Source organism: Corvus cornix, chromosome 19 (assembly GCF_000738735.6).
Source record: "Corvus cornix cornix isolate S_Up_H32 chromosome 19, ASM73873v5, whole genome shotgun sequence".
Lineage (NCBI taxonomy): Eukaryota > Metazoa > Chordata > Aves > Passeriformes > Corvidae > Corvus > Corvus cornix.
The window spans coordinates 6,884,531-6,905,537 of record NC_046348.1 but is presented as its reverse complement, the minus strand read 5'-3'; the positions used below and the strand labels follow the sequence as shown (position 1 = coordinate 6,905,537).

Below are 21,007 nucleotides of genomic sequence, written 5' to 3'. Positions count from 1 at the left end.
AAATAACCTCAGGTCTGCTTATAACTGGATCCGTTGAGAGCTACGGCCCAGTTTGTATTGGAGAGGGTGCCATTCCTTGGAGCGCTTGTTTACCTATTTATTGAGGTCAGCAAAGTGAGGAGTAATTATGGGATTTAGACTTGACAACAGGCATCTGATGTATGAGAGCCCCAGAGTGTGAAATTGAAAAGCTAAGCGCCTTCGTGCTATTGTTTGCTTGATAAAAACTCCTAATATGCTCTTGAAGATTTTTTTATTTTGTCATAGCCATTTAAGTTTTATTTAAGGGATAGAGCATTGCGTTCTGACCATGGCAGAGCAATGCTTGACAATGCATCTGATAGGAATTTCAGGAGATACTGAACTTTTTCAGAAAAAGCCATGAGACAGATATTATAATACAGCAAGTGACTTTGTAGTCAGTGTAGTGGTTTTTGACTAGGCAGTCTCCTTTAATTTTCAGAGGCTTTGTATGACTTAGTCTTCCAGGTGTTTTTGAGTCAGCCTGTGTTTTTCAGACCTGTCTTTGTCTTAAATGCAGAAACACGTTCTGCTGAGCAGGTTTGATTTGGGTCACACCAAACCCCCAGGTAAACAGCGGTGGCCACCACTCTTGTCTTTGATGACAGAAGGGGAAACTTTCTGAAATGAAGGGTTAGTGAAATTGTACTGAAAAGCGCAACTGACTGGTGTGTAGTTGAAAGGAGATGTGTTGTAACCGAAGATAAAGTGGGAGCTGTACAATTCCAGGTCCTGTTGGCAGCAAACACTGGTGGCTGGAGCTGTGCATGCTAATGAACCCATGAAAGATAGGGAGAAAAGGGCCGTGGTGCTCCTGCCAAAGTGCTAATTCTTACCTTGCTTATGAAGATCAAGTATCTTGCTCAGATTTAAAAATCAGTTTCTTTTATGCTTACAGTAAAAGGTTGAAGAATGTGGTCATACCTAGTCAATTAAAACAGCATTCTTTAGCGCTTCCCCAGCTTTCTGCTGAGACCCAGGCAATGCTCTCTGCTTGCTGCGAGGCCAGCAGTGCAGGAGCAGCCTTCATCAGTCTTTGTTAGCATGGTGAGCTGCCTTGATGAACAGTTCATTAACCAGGAGAGGCAGAATCAGTCTTTTAATACACTTGCTATCGCAGCTAGGCCCTGACAGTGAGCAGAAAACCTCAGGAGGCTTGTCTGAGTGCTAAAACCTCGCTACTGTTCTGAAATGAATCTTTCCCCTCCTTCCACAGGCCTTTGGGTAGCAGCATTCATTAAAATGCTTCTTCAATAGTACAGTATATGTAGGATTTCATGGTTCAAACACAGCAAATGGGACAATAACATAAACACTTGAAGAAGAAACCTGTTCTGACTCTTCCAGGCATCTCTCAAGGTTCACTGTGGTATTAATTGTTTCATTGTAAAATGCATAAGATTGAGGTAACAGTTAAAACAAATAACCAGAGGCATCTGGCAGCGCGTGGATCCCTGGCACGCCGCACGTCGGAATGGGGCAGACGTGTTCCCAGCAGTTCAGGCACGCTCGTCGGGAGCTTCAGAGGGTGAAATTTCACTAGGAACAAATCAAAGTCTGTGGTTTTTTTCCCCTGGGGTGTTGGGAGGGGAAAGGGGAATGGGCCAGATGAATCCGTACTTGCTGTAGCTGCAGATCTAAGAGCTCGTTTTCTAGCAGGGGTAAAACCTGAGCTATTGCAGGATGCACCTTAGGATTCAGCATGGATTTATGCTGCAGCAAGCACAAGGGGATCATTTGTTACTCTCCTCCTTCCACCCCCCTTCCCTGCTTCTGTTAGCAAAAGATTAGTTTGGGGCAGGGAGTTACTGCTTCATCCAAGCATTTGAGGTGAAGCAGCCAGTAGTGGAGGCTTTGGTGCTCTCATCTAGAGCCTGATCTCTTGTTCATCCAAGCCCTCCAGGAAATGAGAAACATAAGCTGCAGGTATGTCAGTGCATATATGCAGAGCGCTGCGTTTCTGGAGCGCCTGGAACACGGAGGCCTCTGAAACCCTGCACTCCTCCTCAAAATGGCTGCCAGATGTGTTGGCTCTACTGAATTCCCCGGAGCCTGACACCAGAAATGCTGAGGTTATTACCAGCTTGGTTCTTGCTGTGTTCTTCCTTCAGTCTTCCAGGCACAGTGTTGCAAGAGCGAGTGTGACCCTGGATGGCTGCAGTACCTGCGGAGGCTGTCACTGGCACGCGGGCGAGCTTGGGGCAAGGCTCGCCGGGACTCTGTTTAAACAAAGGAAGTGTGTTTGTTTTTACAGTTCAGGCTTGGGAGTCTGGGCTGGGATCCTGTGCCATTTCCCTGTGCTAGGAGCAAGATTCCCGAGGAAGACAGCCTCTCCCTTTGCTGCAAAGCACAGCTCTTCCTGGCCAGCAAGTATGCTCCTATCCTCTCTGGCTTGTCAGGGCTGGAGACTGGAAAGCTTAACTCGGATTTGATTTGATATTTGTAGGTGCAATAAACAGTATAGAGACTCCTGCCATGAACCACGGTTTAGCTTCCCATGTGTGGCTTTCTTGGGCCAGTCTTACAAGCTACTGTACTTCTTGATCCCCTTGTAACCCAGTCAGTCCCAGTGGATCCTTGAAATCTGTTTCCCAGTCAGTAGGAAATGGAGCTTCCAGATCCTGCGATAGTGCATCTCTGTGTTCAGCACAAGAGAGTAGACTTGCTAAGTAGCTGCCTCTAGCAAAAGTCAGGAGAACTTTTAGAAGTATTATCTTAAGCCACACTGCCTGGTAAATGGCTGGTTTTTGCCAGCAGGTACATTTTCCCTGCCACAGTCAGCAGTTTGCTCAAATAACAAATCTTAATGATAAAGAGGTGTTGGAAAGTACTTTAGTTAGTAGTAGGATCTGTAAGGAAAGTGTATCATCTAGCATATGCTGCTCTGCCTTTTGCTGAGGAAAAGTGTTTCTCAAAATAGTCCTTCTTACTCCTTCGTCTAATTTGCTTTGGTTTATTTCTAGCATCAAAATGAGAATGTCATTTCACTGTGATACAGCTTTTATAGTAAGTGCAGATCCATGTGAGTAGGATGTATCCTGTGCTTCGTAGCCAAGGCAAGCTGTGTATGGTGACACTTTTAAGAGTATTTGGGTTGTCTTAAGATAGAAGGTGGTTTCCACCATTAAGTAGGTGTGCCCAGGGATGGAGTACATGGGAGGTGGTGGGTAGACTTCATGGCAGCTTGTTCAGTCGGACTCACTGCAAATCCAGGGGATGGAAACGCCTGGATGTATGACTGTGCTTGCTACACGGGAATCTGCGTGGTCTCACATGGAGTAATCAAGTTATTTAAGGAGGTGTGGTGTTGGGAGGGAGGTATGTGTGTGGCACACCAGTGAATCTTCCATTTATCTTTGCTGTTCAAGTCTGAGAGTGCTCCTAAACCGTGGAGCTGAGGTGGGTGTCATGGAAGACTGGCTTCTTGGAGGTGTCTGGCTAAGTGGATGTATGGGGGAGCGAATCCAGGGAGCTTCACCATAAATAAAAGGAAGTGCCTGGGAGCGGAACTGCAGAGCTGCCCTGACTCGGGCTGTGTGTACGTGAGAAGAGTTCTAGAAATGACAGTAAATAACAGTAAAGCTTTGCTTTGTGTTTCTCTTGTAGCAACCCTCCACTCAGCGAGGAGATGCTGCCTCCGGGGGAGTGGATGTGCCACCGCTGCACCGTGCGCCGCAAGGTAAAGCCTCTCAAAACAGACACAGTCCCTGCCCTTCCAAGTGGCCATTTGAAACCTGAATCCTGTGCTTTATACCTACCTCTCCCTTCGTGTGTACTTAGACAACCAGAGCTGCTCTTTGTGCTCGCATTTGCAAAAGGCTTTGTTAGGAAAGGGCTTAAAGAAACCTAAGAGGTCTTGGTGAGACCCTCACGATATTTTAACCTCACTACTAGGAGCTAAAACTGAAGTGCTTGATACCTTCTTGTCAATCTGTGCCTTTTAAACTGTTTTCCTGCCCCGCCATTTCTGGAAAGGAGGGAGAGCTGAGGCACAGAGGAAATGGGAATGGCTCCTGTGCTCAAGGAGGTGAGCTGTCTACAGGCAGAACAAGAGTCACGTTAATGCAGCTTTGCCATCAGGGCTGTGATTCTAGTTAATACGTGTTTTTTGGAAGTGTGACTTCACAGCAGTTGTACATCAGCAGAGGGTGAAATCACAGTGAGTTATGATTTCCTGGGCTGTTGAACAGGATGGGGAGGAGATGATTGGGCAAGATCGTAGCTTGTCTTTTTTTTGCCTTGATGTTCTTTCTCCAGGAAGCTGTCTTGCACAATGTAAACATCTTATTGCTGTGACCACGTAAGGCTGTGTAGCAGAGGGTTTAGAAACTGCACCAAGCTATCTAGCAACTGTTCCCTTGAAGTGACACCCAAAACAGATTGGAAGAAAACTGTGTGCTCAGCCTTTTGTTCCTGAAGTGATTGCCTTGTTATGTTTCCAGGGTACTGTTCAGCCATCTGCCAACAACAGAAATGAAGGTCACAAATCGAAAAACAAATAATAAAGTAAAAAGAGAGAGAAAAGGAGAAAATCCCCAACTTTTCTATATTAAAAATTGCCTGAAAACACTTTTCTTCCTTTGCAGACCATGTTAGTGATGGAGTAGATTGGTTCCTCCATACGGGTGATGCTGTCAAGCACTGGAGCAGTGCACAGTTGCCCATCCTAGGCCATGCAGCATCTCCTCCTGTTGCAAAATGGATCTTGTGGTGATGGCAATGTATAGTTCTTCTCTGCTGCACCTTGTTCAAGATTCCTGTCATCAGGAGATAGCAGAGTGTTGTTTGTATACTGTGCTTGTATTCTCAAGCTGACCACCTCAGCCCGTCATGGGTTTCTATGCAGTGCCAGGGTTAGTAGACTGCATCAACAGTGAACAGTCTGCTGTGGAGTCTCTCAGTGTTGGTAGCAAACAGTTGTCTGATCTGTCAAGTGTTTAGGACTAGATGCTGTGAAATGTTGTCCTGATCTGGACTCAAGCATAGCTACCCTGAAAGGAGAAACACATGGTAATGTTCTTCCCCATGCTTGGTTCTCCTCAGCTGTTCTGTCACCTGTACTTTAGCTGCCATCAGACTGGTCTTGATCGAGACTCTAATGACTTCAAGGGGGAAGTTGTAGTGAGTGGCTCGAGCATTTTCAGATGCTGTTTGTCTTCAGTCACATATTTGTCAAGGTTGATGTGCTTTGTTTGTGGCCTCCATGATAAGCCTGCCTATTCATGTCGTGCAGAAGCGAGAACAGAAGAAAGAGCTGGGGCAGGTAAATGGATTGGTGGACAAATCTGGGAAAAGGACCACCTCCCCCACCAGTGACGCAGACCTGTTGGACAGGTCTAGCAGCAGCATCAGGGCTAATGCGCATGCCAGGATCTTGGAAAGGAGAGCAAGCCGGCCTGGCACTCCCACATCCAATGCCAGCACCGAGACCCCCAACTCAGAACAGAATGATGTCGATGAGGACATAATTGACGTGGATGATGACTCTGCCATTGCAGAAATGGACTGTGGGCAGCCCCAGCTGAAGCGACCCTTTGAGCTTCTTATTGCTGCTGCCATGGAAAGGAACCCAACGCAGTTCCAGCTGCCGAATGAACTGACCTGCACCACAGCACTTCCAGGTGAGCGGTGGCTTGTCTGGTGTTGGTGAAGATGTCTGCAGTTGCATCCTGCTGCCATCTTTCCTCTTTTTCCCCTTGACTCCATGGTAGTTGTGGCTCCAGTGGTGCTCGCTAGTGAAAGCAGAGGGTACCCCTGGCTCTCCTCCAGCTGCCCAACAGCAGGTGCCTCTCAAATCTGAGCTGTGGGGACACTGCAACTACACACCATATCCGTCAGGACTTGTGACAGATGCTTGTTGTTCTCACCTTGGTCTTGATCATCAATACTAAAAAAAAAATCAATTGTCAAAATACTTGAGTTTTGATTTATGATGCAATAATATAGTAACAGTAGTGAGTAAATATATAGGATGTCACTGAAATTACTAAGTGTGAAATATATCTGCCTTTAAAGACGTCTCTGTCACGTAAGGCTAGATTTAGTGGTTGATAGAGGTTCCTTAAGCAGCAATCTTTGACTTTTCTGTCTGTCTCTGTCTGAGACGATTATGTGTATCTATCAGAAAGCAAATCTCTGCTACGTGGATAACCCAAAGCTTTTTAAAATTACCTTTTCAGGTACTAGTAAGAGGAGGAGAAAGGAAGAAACCACAGGAAAGAATGTCAAGAAAGCACAACATGAGTTAGACCACAATGGTTTGGTTCCCTTGCCAGTGAAGGTCTGCTTCACGTGCAACAGGTACTTGTTCTTCCAGGGAAGCTGTTCAGTGTCGCTGCAGCTTTCACAGGAGCAAAGTTCTTGCTGAAAAAAGTAGATTACCTGTTCCCTTTTCCCTTCTCCTTCATTACTTACAATCCTCTAAACAAATGGGAGAATATTCAGCTTTGATAAATAACAGGTGTTTAACCACAGCAAGTGTAGGTCTGGCTGTAAAGGGTTCTAAAATGTAGCCTGAAGATTGACAAGATTAAGCCATCTTGTCTTCAGTGTTTTTATGCAAAGAAATATTCTTAAGTGATGGTGGTTTAGTAAATGGAAATGTTTGTTTATGGTTTGTGAAGAAAGTGTGCAAGGAGGTGACCTTTAGGAAATAGAAATCTACTGAGAGATTTATAAGCCCAAGGCAAATAGGAATATTGTGCTGAAATCGTAAATCTGAAAACCAGTACAAAATACTGATGGGTTTTGTCACTGCATAAAAAAATGCATAGATCAATCCCAATTCAAAATGTCAGTGAAAATTAAACCTTTATTTCAGGAACCCAGCCAGAGTGAGTTTCTGGAAATGGGATGGAGATTCAGGTGGGCTTTTGTGGAGAACAAGTGATGACTTTGTTATAGAGCAAAGACTTCTTTTAAGCCTGGGGATTCAGATGTAGTTGTTTTTCTGGGGTTTGAGACTTGTTCTGAGAACATCTTGTTGATGTACACGTCCCAACGTCACGCATTATTCCTCTAAGGAAACTTGTAATTGCCTAAATCTGAGATTTCCTTTTGATCTCTGAACTTTGCTTCAAATAAAGGCTTTTGCCTTGAGTGGGTCTTGAAGAAGATCCATAACAGATCAAGTTACAAATCAGAAATCCTGCTTTTTGGTGCAAACAACAGTATAGAGGATAAACTGAAGTGGTCAGCCAAGCTTGTCTGAATGTTCTATTTATACTGTGTACAGGGAATAAGATTTGGCTCTCTCTTTGCAGGAGTTGCAGAGTGGCACCTCTAATCCAGTGTGATTATTGCCCACTCCTGTTCCACATGGATTGTCTGGAGCCACCGCTTACTGCCATGCCTCTGGGTAGATGGATGTGCCCAAATCACATAGAACACGTGGTGGTAAGCAGGACTATGATTGCAGTATGGTAACCGGATGCTGGAGTGGAACCTGGCAGGTCCATTAAAGGACAAAGCACAACAAATGTAAAACAGCTTCTGAGCTCTTATTGCTCCCTGTAACGCTTGTAAAGCTCCTGCTGCAAGCAACGCACTCTCCAAAGGAATATGATGCTGCTCTCTGCAATAAGATATAAAGATGGGGGAACTCCTTCCTGTAACTGAAGCTGACAGCTCAGATTGTGGCTCACTGACAGCTTGTCTAGTTTTTGACTGGACTCTTTAAGATCTAGATGAGCTTCCAGAACTGGGATACAAAGCAGCACAGTGCTACAAATAGGGGAAGTAATTCTTTGCATGCTTAACCCAAAAAACTTTCATTCCAAGAGGGAGTTTTCATTTTTGGAAAAGCAGTGTACTTGAGACTTAAATACTCAGGAAACAGGGGGCTGAAACAAAGAGCTTTTTCCCAGACAAACTGCTTCTGAGAGCATTGATGCTGCTTAGTCGGCCTCTAAATGCTTTTGTATTCATCTCCAGCAATGTGCCCTTTAACAGAAATGGTTAGCGCTGCAGGAAACAAATAGTCTAAAGCTGAGCTGATGCTGTACTGCCAGTGCTACGAGGCATTATGAAAGTCTTAGGGTACCTTAGAGTGACCTGCAGATCCCTAACTCCTGTGGCATTATCTGATCACCCAGCTGAACCAGAAGAACTTGACCCTGAGTAATCGGTGCCGAGTATTTGACCGGTTCCAGGACACCATATCTCAGCACGTTGTCAAAGTGGATTTCTTAAACCGAATCCATAAGAAACACCCTCCAAATCGCAGAGTTCTTCAGTCAGTGAAGAGGAAAGGTCTGAAGGTATGTGTAAATAAACAGTGGTGGGTGGAAACCCCTGTGTATGTATTTTAGTTTGGAAGGGAAACCAGCATACTCCTTGGGGCAGGAGGAAGAAGACAGAGTCTGAATGATTGTGTTGGTGAGAGATCTGGGAGTCAGCAGTTGCTACCTGTAGGATTTAAGAAGATCTCTTTCCTTCAACCATAACGCTCAATTATTATAAGTAAGCACTTAAATCTAGCACAAGCATAGAAGGTACAACACAGAACTTCCTGATGGTGGCCCTACAGTCAGATTTGAGGCTGTTTTTGCTTCCAGGATGCCTAAAAACTGCCGTACAGACTTCCCTTGGCCATTTTTTCATGATTTCTCTTCCTCTGTAGCCACCATGTTGTACCAAAGTCATGCCCGACCTAAGGGAATGAAACCTATTAATTTCAGCATGGCTACATCAATTTAAAGTACTCAGTCCTTGATACTTCTGATGTTGTATCTGCAGGGTTCCTTTGGGTGAGAAAGCAGCAAATGCAAAGTTTAGTGCCGATCAGGCACTTGGTTTAACAAGTCATTCTTGAGTAATTGTTCTCATGTGTGATCTTCTTTCTCCACAATGTAGGTTCCTGATGCTATAAAGTCCCAATACCGGCTTCCACCCCCGTTACTCGCGCCTGCAGCAATTAGAGATGGCGAGCTGATCTGTAACGGGATCCCTGAGGAACCCTTGCAGAAGCACCTTTTGAACACTGAGCACTTAGCCAGCCAGACAGAACAACAGGAGGTAAATGAAGTCAAATGCTTGGACTCTGTGTGTGTAGTTGCTTTGGTACAAAGATCCCCTTCCACTTCAGTCATGATGGAGCAGTTGTCTAGGAAACCAATTTCCAGCTCGTGTGTGAAGGTGATAGCTTGTCTTATCTCTGACACCCTTGCCCATTAAAACCTCACTTTGACTTTCCAGGTGAGATGTAAAATTCCTCATTTGACACTTCAGGGAAGTAGTGCAATAGTCCTCTGGCCTTAAGAGTGGAGTTGAGGGCCTTCTGTCTAGATGTTATCTTTATTTCGTGGCTGAGGGGAAATACTTTGCACTTTGATTATGTAAGGCTGCTCTCTGGCACGTTTATTTATAAGTTAACGTCCCATTTCTGGGTTGCTTTTTATTGCGGATGGAATTGGACATGTAAATCAAGGTCAAATGAGTGTTTAAATCTTGTGTGAAACTCCTGGCCAGATTCCACAGTGTGAAGGCATTGCAAACAGTCTAAATTAAGTCCTTCTGTTAGCTCAGACAGGACTCTCCTATGTGGCACATCCACCAACAAGCTTAAAACTTAGAATAAATCTTTTGGTCTTCCTCCACTTTGTGTTAAAGGAAAGCGCTCTCCACCTCAGCTTTCTACTCCCTATACCTGAGATAGAGCAGCATTTCCTTCCAACATGCTATAGAGTAAGTTGGAGGATTGTGTTTGGCTAGAAGCCCAAATTAGTGAAAGGTGTGTTTGTAACTGGCTGAAGAGTTGCAGCACTTAACAAGTGAAGAGAAGGAGGAGTTTGGGAGTGAGGAAATGCTGCCTTCTCCCTCCTTTAATCTCAGCCCCTCTCTGTCCTATCCCCAACATGGAGATAAACAGTACATAATTTTGGTTGCACTTTTGTACCTCTGGACAAAATGTTCTTCTAATTGTAGATGAGCTCCAGAGCAGATTCTGTAGTTCCAGACTGCATCTGAGCAGTCAGCAGCTGGATTTCCTTGAGTTGGGTGAACAGTGGAGTAACTGTAGAGGTTTGGAGCACTGCTGCCTCCAGAACTAACCCGCACTTTTCTTCTTCCTTCCAGTGGCTCTGTAGTGTTGTTGCGCTCCAGTGCAGCATATTGAAACATTTATCTGCTAAGCAGATGACTTCGCTTTGGGACTCTGAACAAACAGAGAAGGCTGATATTAAGCCTGTTATTGTGGCAGACGGCTCACTCGCCAACCCTTACCAGGCAGCTGACAAGGCACCCACACCTTCCCTCTATTCCATGTCATCCTGCACCTCAGGGATTACCACCCAGAATTCCTTGAGCTCCTCGCAATCCCAGCAGACTTTGTCACAGGAAGATGTTAACTGCAGCTCTTGTATAGATAAATCCAAGAAGGCGTCTTCTTGCGGGACTTCGAATGGGCCGACAGCCTCTGACATTAAAGTGAACGGGCCTCATTTCTATGGTGTTTCATCTGAATCCTCAGCACAGTTGACTGACTCCCAGAGGCTCATGGGGTCTGGGAACACAATACCTGTTTTGTCTCATCGGCAAACGTGGCCTCGGCCCCTCACGCCCCCAGCAAGTTGTGGACTTCTGAATCACACCATTGGAACCATTGTCAAAACAGAGAACGTAGCAGGACCCGTTTCTTGTGCACAAAGGGGTTCTGCGCCGGTCACGAGTTTGCCTACGTCCATATCGAGCTCCTGTGCCAGCCTGGAGACCACCAGCACTTTGCAAAGGAAGAATGTGCAGACGCAGATCGGGCCGCCGCTGACGGCAGAGCTGCGGGCCGGGGGATCCCCGCTCAGTGCCACCCGGGCTCTCACCCCTCCCCAGGCTGCAGGAGATGGGATCTCGGCTGTTGGGTCCACAAACAGATTCTGTTCACCAGCACCACCTTCAGGTATGTGCTGAGCCGCTGACCTTGGCCCCAGGGCTGAGAAAAGCTCCGGCTAAACCTCGTTCAGAACCTCAAGGCAGTAGCCCTGTGCCCTCATTGGACTGGGAATCGGGCTTTCTGTGGAGAGTTTCTCAGGTCTTCTCTGTCTTAAGCCCCTTTATGGGAGCCATGGGATGTATTTTTGCTGGCTGCCTATACTTGAGAGGGAAACTCTGTCCTGACAAGCAGGATAGTAGGTCAGTTGAATTCTGGAAAGCAACAGTAGCTTTATATCACTTGGCTGCTGCCTTGCTGTTTCAACAACTGCTGCTTTAAAACCCCAGCGCTGCTGTAAAACCACTGGTTTGTTTCAAATGGCCATTTGGATTGCAAGGTAGTCAGTCCTTCTCACAAGAGCAGCTCTCTGGGATCGAATCCAGAGTAACTGTTCAGGCAGTGATTGTGTCCCCTACTGCAGGTGTTGTTGGAGTCTTCAGCTGCACAGCCTTGATGTTGGAGAAATGTGGGCTTGGGAAGCTGTAGTCTGCTTAGGATCTGTTGGTCTGATACAAGGTTATGGACTTGGATATGCCAGGGATCCTGAGCTGTACCCATAAAACTTGCTAAATAATAGCAAGATATATAATAAAGTGTATATAACCATTTTTAGCATAGAGACATAAAGTAAGATGTTGATAGATGTTGGAGTAACTGCCCACAGCTCAAATTTTGCTAGAATAAACTTTCACATATGGCATTCTCTTCCTTTTCCCTCTCTCCACACCAGCTCAACACTCAAACCAGCAAACCCTTTGTGCAGGTTGGGTGGGGGCAGTCACTGAAAAGCACATGACAGAGCTGTGTGTCACTTCTCACGAAGTTCCAACCTGCTCAGTGTCAGGCTGCTGTGGAGTGGCTCAGGTCTGGTGGTTATAAAGCAACAGGGCAACATCTTTTTATAATCCTTTCTAAAATTCCTCAGTGAGTAACTTCTGAGCTTTGCCTCGCCTTTGGAAGCAGTCCCTGGGGTACTTGGCCTCCTCCTGAATAAACTTGGTTACTCTGAGGCTGCTGATTTGACCATGCCCTGCTTAGAAATGCAAGGCTGGGAGAAGTTCGGGTAGAGGAAATGAGACCGTATTATAGAAAACTTCTTGCTTGTGGTTTGAAGAGCACTGCAAACCCTACATAATTTTGCAGTTACTTAAGATGTTAAATAATTGCCTCTGGTGCAAAGCTTGTGTTCTACAAAATCATTACTTGCTGCAGTGTCTCTTGGGAAAGGTGTAAACATTTAAATTTTCCATCTAACACAATGGATATATATATTTATAACAAAAATTGTGTTGTGCAAATTTTGCTGCCAAGTACAAAAATGCAAATTGCTCATGGCTTTTTTTGCCATAAATTTCAGTAGTTATAAGCAAACCAACTCGAGAAGATCTGGTGTTGACAACACATTACAGGGATTTTGTTTCCTGGCATTTGCCACTGCCTCTTTCAGCTGCATGGCCACTGCAAAGCAGGAGGATTTTATTTTGTAAATAATAAAATCTGCTTATGACTGTCACATTCCTTCTGGACAATGATGTGCACCCCAGACTTTATAACAGTGTAGAAATAAAACCAGGGCAGTTGTACTTTTTACGCATGTTGAGACCTAGACAAGCTACTTGGCAAATGTCTCTTAGATTTAACAAATTCTTTAAGCTCCTGGGGAGTTGGTGCTCATCTTTCCAGTGTCACCACAGGGAGCAGGAAATTAAATGTATAGGTTGAGAATTCCTCCAGCAGCTGGAGATGAGGCAGAAGCCACGTTTGGCTCTGTGTTGGAGGCACACACAAGCCTTTCTGTGAGCAGAAGAAAGCTCCTGGCCTCTAGTTCAGGCCTTTTTCTAAGCATGACTCTGAGCAAAATGAGTCATTTGGAGCAGCTTGGCAGCTGAGGGCAGCCCGAGGGCTGGGTGCATGTCTGGTGGACGTCACAGTGACATCTCTTCTCTCCACCATCTCTCTCTGTAGATGGTAAGGTCAGTCCCAGCACCTTATCCATAGGAAGCGCTTTAACTCTACCCTCATCACTCACTTCAAACTCTGCAGCTATGTTGGACTTCACCAGTTCCCTGAAAGCGTTTATGGACGGGGGTGAGTATTTAATTCATCATCAGTCTCTGCTAGCCCTGTGTGTTTGCATCCCTAAAGCATTCCATCTCTGCTTGAGGAAAAGTTCCAGAGATAAAGAAGGGTTGCAGTCAGGTGAGGGAGGGGCTGCGTGTACATTACCTTAAATATGTCACATGCTTCCCTGCTCCTAGGGTTGCCAAGGCAGCAAGGCCAATGAAGTGTTTCTGCCTGAAGCTTTTCTGGGGAAGAATCACAACTGGGCTGCTTTCCAGGTGGAATTCACATGCAGAAACCTGCAGCCCTGCCGTGTTGTGGTGTGAGCTGCAATCCAGAGCTGCTCCTGGCGGATGTAAAGTCCAGCAGCAATAGATCTTGTAGGAGAGCAGTCACCTGAGTGGTGGTGCTCCAGTGGGTCCGTTAATTTTATAATTTATTTCTGCTTCTGTCAGTCTCCTAGACAGGCCTGGTTTTTATTTGCTTTCGTTGCACTTGGGAAGAGATGCCAAACATTAGCAGAGTGCCTTCAGGAGGAGATTGCTGAGCAGCAATCATCAGTAGCACAGCCATGCTGTTGCCAGAGATGACTCCTACATCTGAAATCTGAAGAACAGCCTTTCTGGCATTGCCAGTGTGACCCTCTTTTCTTGGGTGAACCCCAGCTGCCCAGCCCACCCTCTCTGCTATTGGGAAAGGCTCTTACAGCTCTTCCTCTTCTTTCCATTTTAACTCTCATTCATGTGGAGAAAGCTCTTGGAAGAAGAGGTTACCCAGCCTCCTTGCTGCAAGAAAGCAGACTTCTGTAAGGCTTTACAAATATAAACAGAGTTATCAGAAGATCTGCTCTAAAGCTCATTAATAATATTGTCTGAATTGCCCTGTTTGTTTAATTAACCCTGCTATGGGCGCAGGACTCGAGCGTGAGCCTGCAGCAGCTTCAGAGGTGCTTACAGTTCTCCTCTGTGATGCAGGGCTGGAATTTCTAACTAGGTGACAGAGCTTCAGAGGAAGGACACAACATGCTGCCCAAAGGGGTACAATGGCCACCTCTGCTGACTTGTTGATTCTGAGCCAAAACAGCAGATTTTCAGCTTTTATCAACCCTAGTTCCCCCAAACTTCTGCTTGCTGCCTCAGCTGTAGCTCTCCAGCTGTGGCTGCCATCTCCTCACACTCTGCTGATATGAGGTGATGTGAAGTAATAGCTCGCCTATGTGTAAGAGTCTTGATATTGCAGAATTGGTCGAGTCTGCTGTTGAAGCAACCAGCAGGTTTGAAAGTGGGACAGTTAAATCCACTGCAGCTCAGATTGCACCCTTTCCCTGAATAACCTACTAATTGCTTTTTGTTTATTAACAGAGATTGAGATAAATATGCTGGATGAGCAGCTGATCAAGTTTCTGGCCTTGCAGAGAATACATCAGCTCTTTCCTCCCAAAGCTCAGTCTCTAGCAAGCAGTGTCAATTCCCATCAGCAATCTCCTGTGGGAAACCACATTGAAGGTAAGAGCAGCCCTAGAATAGCTGGGTTATGTTGAGCCATAGATTTTGGGACTGCCTTGTCTATTCCTTGGAGGAGATTTCCCTCTTCTGGGATCTGATGCTGCCTTTCATTTTCTTTTCTTCCCATCCCCCTGCTCTGGATATCCACTGACCAGAAACTCTGTCAGGTTCCTCTACTTAATTATTTACAAATTTGAGCAATGCTAATACTTTTAGTAGCTTCAGATTTTCTGCTGGAAATGTTTAGTGAAGTTGTGTTTTATTCATCTTAGAATTAGCAAGAGATGGGAAAGTTCATCTCAGGTGCTTGGTGGCTTTTCTTTGCCCTTACCTTTGAGATGGGCAAGAGAAATCTGGAATTCTTGCTCTCTCTTTCTGGAGGAGTTGCTTGTGATACAAGCACAAGAACAGGAGGAACTGGGGCACAGAATATATGCATGACATTGTCATTGCCTGTTCAGAATGTCACTGTTAAGCTGAAACCACTAAATGTGACTAATGCCAGTAATGGAAAACAACGTGTGTTCCTCCTGGAAATCTCCAGATTCCTGAGTTTGGCTTTGTTTATGATCACTGGTATCACCTAAAGCTGCAGGGTGAACATGGCTTCATGTTCCTCTGCATGCAGCCAGTCAGTTCAATCTGCTTTCAAGCACCAACTGGACAGCCTTGCTGTGGAAGCACTTCTCTGCTCCCCCTCTGCTGGGCCTGGGGGTAAATATCCCAGATAAGATCTTTGGAAGTCAGTCAGTAATCTTTTTCTGAAGCTCTGTGCTTGCCTGCTTTAGCATCACAGCATTCCCTAAATGCTTTGTCAGTCTTCTTGTGATGGCTGCTGCAGGACACAGCAGCAGGCTGTGGTATGAGCTGCTTTCCTGGTCTGGAATTCTTCAGCAGTCTGCCTTTCTCAAGGCAGATTGGTGCTGTCTTAACCCATCACCCTTTTTGAGCAGGAATGATGCATCCAAGTGGCTGCTTTAGCATTGCTGATGAAATGTTAGATCCAAAGGCTTTAGTGAGCCCTGCAGAGCCAAGCAGCTGAAAGGACTCGTGCAGGGCAGCCAGGCAGAGGTGGGACCTGTGATGCCACTTGGTGTGGCCACTATTCTTGATGTAGGTGCCTCTGCAGTCTTTCATAATCCTCCTGTTCTGTTCTTTGATTTCACCCTCTTGGTGTAACGCTGTCCTGCAGATGTGGTATCAGGAGAGGCTCAAACTCAGTGTATAAGGGGTTTTCCTCCAAAAGACAGTGCTGAAATCCTGGCTAGGCCTGTGTGGCCCCATGGAGTTCAATATCTGTTCCACAGAAGATTTTTCTGTCCAGTTAACATGGGCACGTGAGTGTGTGATTTGAACTTGGAGCTGCTCTGGAGGCTCAGCCCTGGACCAGCCATTGTCAAGTGTGCCATAGGGACTGACCCGAGGGTAAAAGAATCCACTTAGTAAATCATCTTGTCTTGGGAGCTGGGTTTGTCCCTGACAAGCCCCGTTCAGCCCAGCTATTTTTCCTGCAGCTTCACTAGAAATGAAATCGTGGCTGTTAAGTTGGTGAATTCACCAGTACCAATTCTTTTTAAGTGGCACTTTGAGAGCAAAAACTGAGCTCTTTGATTATCCAGAGGAGAAGAGATTAAGAAAGAAACCAGTGGTAGAAGGCTTCTGTGTTTCTCAGCGTGGCTCCATTGTGCACACTCGGTGTTAATGCTCCCCCATTTGCATGGCTTGTGTGGGTTATGGAGAAAGCAATTTTCTCTGGCAAAAAGAGGTTTAATGCACAAACATTCCTAGAGGGCTGGGAACTGGTGTTTAAACCAAACTGACTGCATCCTCCTTAGGATCTGTGCTTTCTGAGCTGGGGACACTGGGGTCAAGCAGCTTTCCCAGCTGATAACATTGTTCAAGTAAATTCTTTTTATCTTGCAGCGCAAAGAAAGGAAGTGCAAGCCCGGGCGGTGTTCTATCCTCTGATGGGCCTGGGGGGTGCAGTCAATATGTGCTATCGAACCCTCTACATTGGGACAGGTGAGTAGTTTTTTCCTGCCCTGACCTTTCAGAATCAGGGTGGTTCTCCCTGACCCTCCCTAAGGTGTTTGCCAAATGGGTGTCAAAGGAAACAGACTCATTATGGCCACTTGTACAGGGATTCTGCACTACCAAGAAGTGTGGAAATCCCCCATCTGCCTGAATCTGTGTGGGTGGCAGCTCTGTCACCTGGTGTCATAACTAGAACAGCTGTCGTGGAGTTTTAATGCCTGACTGATGGAGACGAGAGTTATGGTTTGCTTGCAGGTTTTGTTTCTTGTTGCTTAGATTCTTCTGGTGCTGTGGGTAGACCCAGGAGCACTGAAATGCTCTTCAGTCTTTGTGGAGCTGCTGGCTCCCTTCCCCCACTGAAACTTTTTTGGTGGCTTATGGAAGCATTATTCATGCAGTCCTGGGAGCAGGACAAAAGCAGTTGCTCCCCTGTTGTTTTGCTAATTGAAGTTTAATTCTGTCTGTTGTTCTCTGCTGCCTGACAGTTTTGGTTTTTTTTTCCAATACGAACTGAGCCTGTTTTGTCCTCCCCCATGACAGGAGCTGATATGGATGTGTGCCTTACAAGCTATGGTCACTGTAACTATGTGTCTGGCAAACATGCCTGTATATTCTATGATGAGGTGAGTGCCTGAGTGATTTTTTTTTCCATTATTATTATTATTATTATTATTATTTTTTGGTGTGCATGGCAGTGGGAGCTGGAGATGCAGGCAGCAGGTTGTCTTTGTGTGGTGCTCTTTTTGTGGACTACAAAGTAAGAGCCAGGGCTGTGAATGGTTTTACTCCAGTGGAGGCTGTGTCAGCGTTTTCTGTCAAACCGTTTTCTGAAGCACAGAGCTCTGCCAGCACGATTTCTCTGAGCTAACTGCCTGTGGGCAAGGACTGGCCACAAGTCAGCACTGTCACTGCTGGTGTCTGGGGAAAGAAAAGGACACAGACATGGTCTGATACTTTTTGATCTGGAAGTGTTGTTAATAAAAGCTAAACTTTAGGTGTCAACATCGAACCTCAGCTGGAACAAACCAGGGAGCTGCTCTGAATCCCGTGTTTTCAGGTGTGATGGGGGAACAAAGCTTTCATAGTGTCTGCAGTTCTCTATAAATTATTTATTTAACTAAAACTTCAGCTAAGCTCACAGCATAAACAGAAACCTACAGTTTCTACTTAGCTACAGCCCAGAGATTAGTTTGTTCTTGAAGTAAACAGACCAGCGGGCCTGCCAGTAACAGCACTGCTGGAGATGTCTCCTAGCATGGAAACGGTCTTTGAAGCAAGATCGAGCCTTTTATATCACCATTTGTCAACCAGCTCCAGAGCAGGATCCAGGATTAACCCACAGCCAGCTTTAGCCATTCCTCCAGTGCCCTGCAAGCTACCAAACACACTCACTAATGGGATGCTGACCTTAGATCTGTGTGGAAGCGTCTCCTCACAGTGGTCCATCATAAATCAGGCTCCAGGCACTGACCTTTGACCCTGCAGGTCTTCTATGGCTGTGGTCACTCTGGAGAGGGAGAATTCCCCTTCCTAGAGCTCTCTCTGCAGGTTCTCCTTCTGCAGTGTAGCAGGTTACTTCAAAACCTACTCCCTTGTGCATGTGGAGTTTTTGTAACTTGATTAAGGCCTTGTAGTCCCTGAGGGACAAGGTCTTGAGCTCTCAGATGATTTCTGTGAGCTAACCTGAAATCTCCTCCACTCTGTCAACATCCTGCACAAAGCTCAGCTGAGCGTGACGCCGCTTGTGTAACGCTGCGTGTCACGGTAATGTCTGCTGGCATTTCAGCATCTGCACAAGGCCTGTGAATCCCAGACTGCCTCTGTCCTGAGGCTGCTGCACCACGTGGCAGCCCGCTTGCCATCTTGTGCTTGCTTTCCAAAGCTCATCTCTTCCTGCTAGGCACAGGTCTTGGGCCAAGTTTGCATCCGGTGTGCCTGTAAAATGCTCGCTTTTGTGAGCATCAGCTTGAATATCCCATTTCCAAAAGGTGTGTTGGTTCAAGTGCAGTAGGTAAAACCCACTTCCCTTTGGCCCTCCTTCTCTGCCAGGAAGCAGCTCCTGCAGGAAGGCTGGCTGTTCTGTGAGCAGGGGGATTGGGTTGGTGGCCTCTGAAGCTGGAGGATATTTACCAGCTGTTATTTGACCACCACTGGCAGCAGGGAGAAGGGGTTGTGTTTCAGTGCTCCAGAGAGGTGTGTATGGGCAGAATCCATTCATTCTGACTGTCAGAGGGTGGGCTTAGATAGGGTATTAGGAAGGAATGCTTCCCTGTGAGGGTGGAGAGGCCCTGGCACATGGTGCCCAGAGAAGCTGTGGCTGCCCCATCCCTGGCAGTGTTCAAGGCCAGGTTGGATGGGGCTTGAAACAATCTGGGATAGTGGAAGGTGTCCCTGGCAGGGGCTGAAACCAAGATACTCTTTAAGGTCCCTTCCAACCCAAACCGTTCTATGTCTTTATTCCCTCCTGTTCCTTTTCTTTTCAGAATACGAAGCATTACGAGCTGTTGAACTACAGTGAGCATGGGACGACCGTGGACAATGTTCTGTATTCGTGTGACTTCTCGGAGAAGATGACACCCACTCCTCCCAGCAGTATTGTTGCCAAAGTGCAGAGTGTGATAAGTGAGTGTTGAGGCAGCACCAGCCCCATGTGCCCCCACTTAACAGGGAGTTAATTGAGAGAGGGGCAGGAGCAGGTGGTGCCCCTTGTTCTGCACAGGCTGGTGCACCCCTTGCAAAAAGGGGAGCCTTACCACAGCCCTCAGCTGGGGTTATGCAAGACCTTCCTCTGCAGCCTGGAGAGCTCTGTGCTCTGACCTAAACCCCACTCCAGCCTCCAGTGCTGGAGTTACCAAGCTCCAGGACTCAATGAGCAGCCAGTTTGGAGCAGGCCTGAGACGTTTCCCCCTGCATGTCCTCTGTTCCCAGGCTGTGAGCAGATCTGGGCTGTGCTGCAGGCATTCTGTCCCTGCATGGCTCACTCCTGCTGTCCACCTGATCAGCTTCCTCTTTTTGGGCTGCCAAAATAGATGTGTAAATGCCTCAGCCTCTACAAAGCTGTGAGCAGATTCCCATTTCCTTTTGATCAGCTCCTCACTGCAGACTGAAATCCCCCATGGCTGGAGGATCTTACCCATGAAGCACCTCAGTAGTAACCCTTGTCGATGAAAACAAGCTGCTGCTGACCTGCCCAAACCTTACCATTTTACTTATTCTTTCCCAGAACGACATAAAAGCAGAAAACAGGAAGAGGAGGCGCATGAAGAAGCTGCTGTGATGAATGCACAGGCACAAGGGCAGCATCGGAAACCCTGTAACTGCAAAGCCAGCAGCTCCAGTTTGATCGGGGGCAGCGGGGCTGGCTGGGAGGGCACGGCCCTGCTCCACCACGGCAGTTACATCAAGCTGGGCTGCCTGCAGTTCGTTTTCAGCATCACCGAATTTGCGACCAAACAGCCCAAGGGGGACACTGCCTTAGTACAAGATATGGACTTGGAGGAGAAGCTTTCTCTGAAACCCCACCAGGTGCCCGTGCTGCGGTCCAACTCAGTTCCCTAGGAATTTTTAGGAAGAGAGCTTTTTGGAGTAAGGAAAACGCCCTCAGACTCTTTACAATGCAAAAATGTACAAACCGAGGTGGGATTTTTCTTGTGTCGGCCCAGAGACTGTTCACACGCCGTTTGCATGAAATGAAGAACGTTTAACTTTTTTTAATTTTTCTTTTTTGCTCAAGTTTTAGGGGCATTTGCACATATATTTGTACTATACATTTCATTTTAAAAGGAAAACTGCAGTGAGAGCAGGACGTGTCAGAGCGAGGGGTGACCGCTGTCTGACTCGAGGACTCTCTCTGACAGATAGTTCCCATGCAGTTGTAAAATAATCAGAAACTTGTTCTATTTTGTGCCAGTGACAATAGTTTTATATTAAAAGAGAAATACAGTTTTCATACAGCAAATCTATACAATATCATTGTTTTATTTAATGTAAAGAAGCGCTCTTCTTCCCACAGTTATTTTTCCCATCCCTCCCTGCTATGGTTGCACTACAAGTAGCTACTGTGTATTACGGGCAGTGAGAAATGAGTTCTTTTCCTGGTGTCCATCCTATTTTTTATTTCAAATAAGGAAAAGTGTTGGATTCTGTGTAAATACATCAGTGATGGCATTTTTCAATGTTTTAAAGCTGTGTACAGTGCTACATGTGGTATGACGTTCCTCAAATTGTCTATTGTAGCAGATCGTTTGTCGTAACCTGTCTGTCTCTTTTGTTTCTCTGCCACCTCCCCGCAGCAGAACAGCTAGTTCCACTGTACATAGTAATTGTAACGTTTTAGACTTTACAGAAACTTTCCTGTATTCTGTATATAAAAAAAAAATACTTCACATTCTGTTTTCTCGATTGTCTGTCTTCACTCGTGTCACCACAACCTGGAGCTTCCCCAGAGTGTCTGACTGCAGAG

General features: G+C 46.2%; 1 protein-coding gene across 2 annotated transcripts in view; it reads left to right on the top strand.

Annotated features, from left to right (window-relative positions):
• Positions 1–20,939, top strand: part of PHF12 (PHD finger protein 12) — a 32,127-nt gene extending 11,188 nt beyond the window's left edge. For both annotated transcript variants that reach the window (XM_039562685.1, XM_039562686.1), the window contains exons 3-15: positions 3,628–3,700; positions 5,255–5,642; positions 6,201–6,321; positions 7,284–7,416; positions 8,115–8,279; positions 8,875–9,036; positions 10,096–10,912; positions 12,911–13,033; positions 14,368–14,511; positions 16,435–16,533; positions 17,086–17,168; positions 19,029–19,167; positions 19,769–20,939. In XM_039562685.1, coding sequence (XP_039418619.1) covers positions 3,628–3,700; positions 5,255–5,642; positions 6,201–6,321; positions 7,284–7,416; positions 8,115–8,279; positions 8,875–9,036; positions 10,096–10,912; positions 12,911–13,033; positions 14,368–14,511; positions 16,435–16,533; positions 17,086–17,168; positions 19,029–19,167; positions 19,769–20,103 — 2,782 coding nt within the window. In that variant the 3' untranslated portion in view covers positions 20,104–20,939. The remainder of the gene's footprint in view (positions 1–3,627; positions 3,701–5,254; positions 5,643–6,200; positions 6,322–7,283; positions 7,417–8,114; positions 8,280–8,874; positions 9,037–10,095; positions 10,913–12,910; positions 13,034–14,367; positions 14,512–16,434; positions 16,534–17,085; positions 17,169–19,028; positions 19,168–19,768) is intronic.
• The last annotated feature ends 68 nt before the right edge of the window (positions 20,940–21,007 follow it).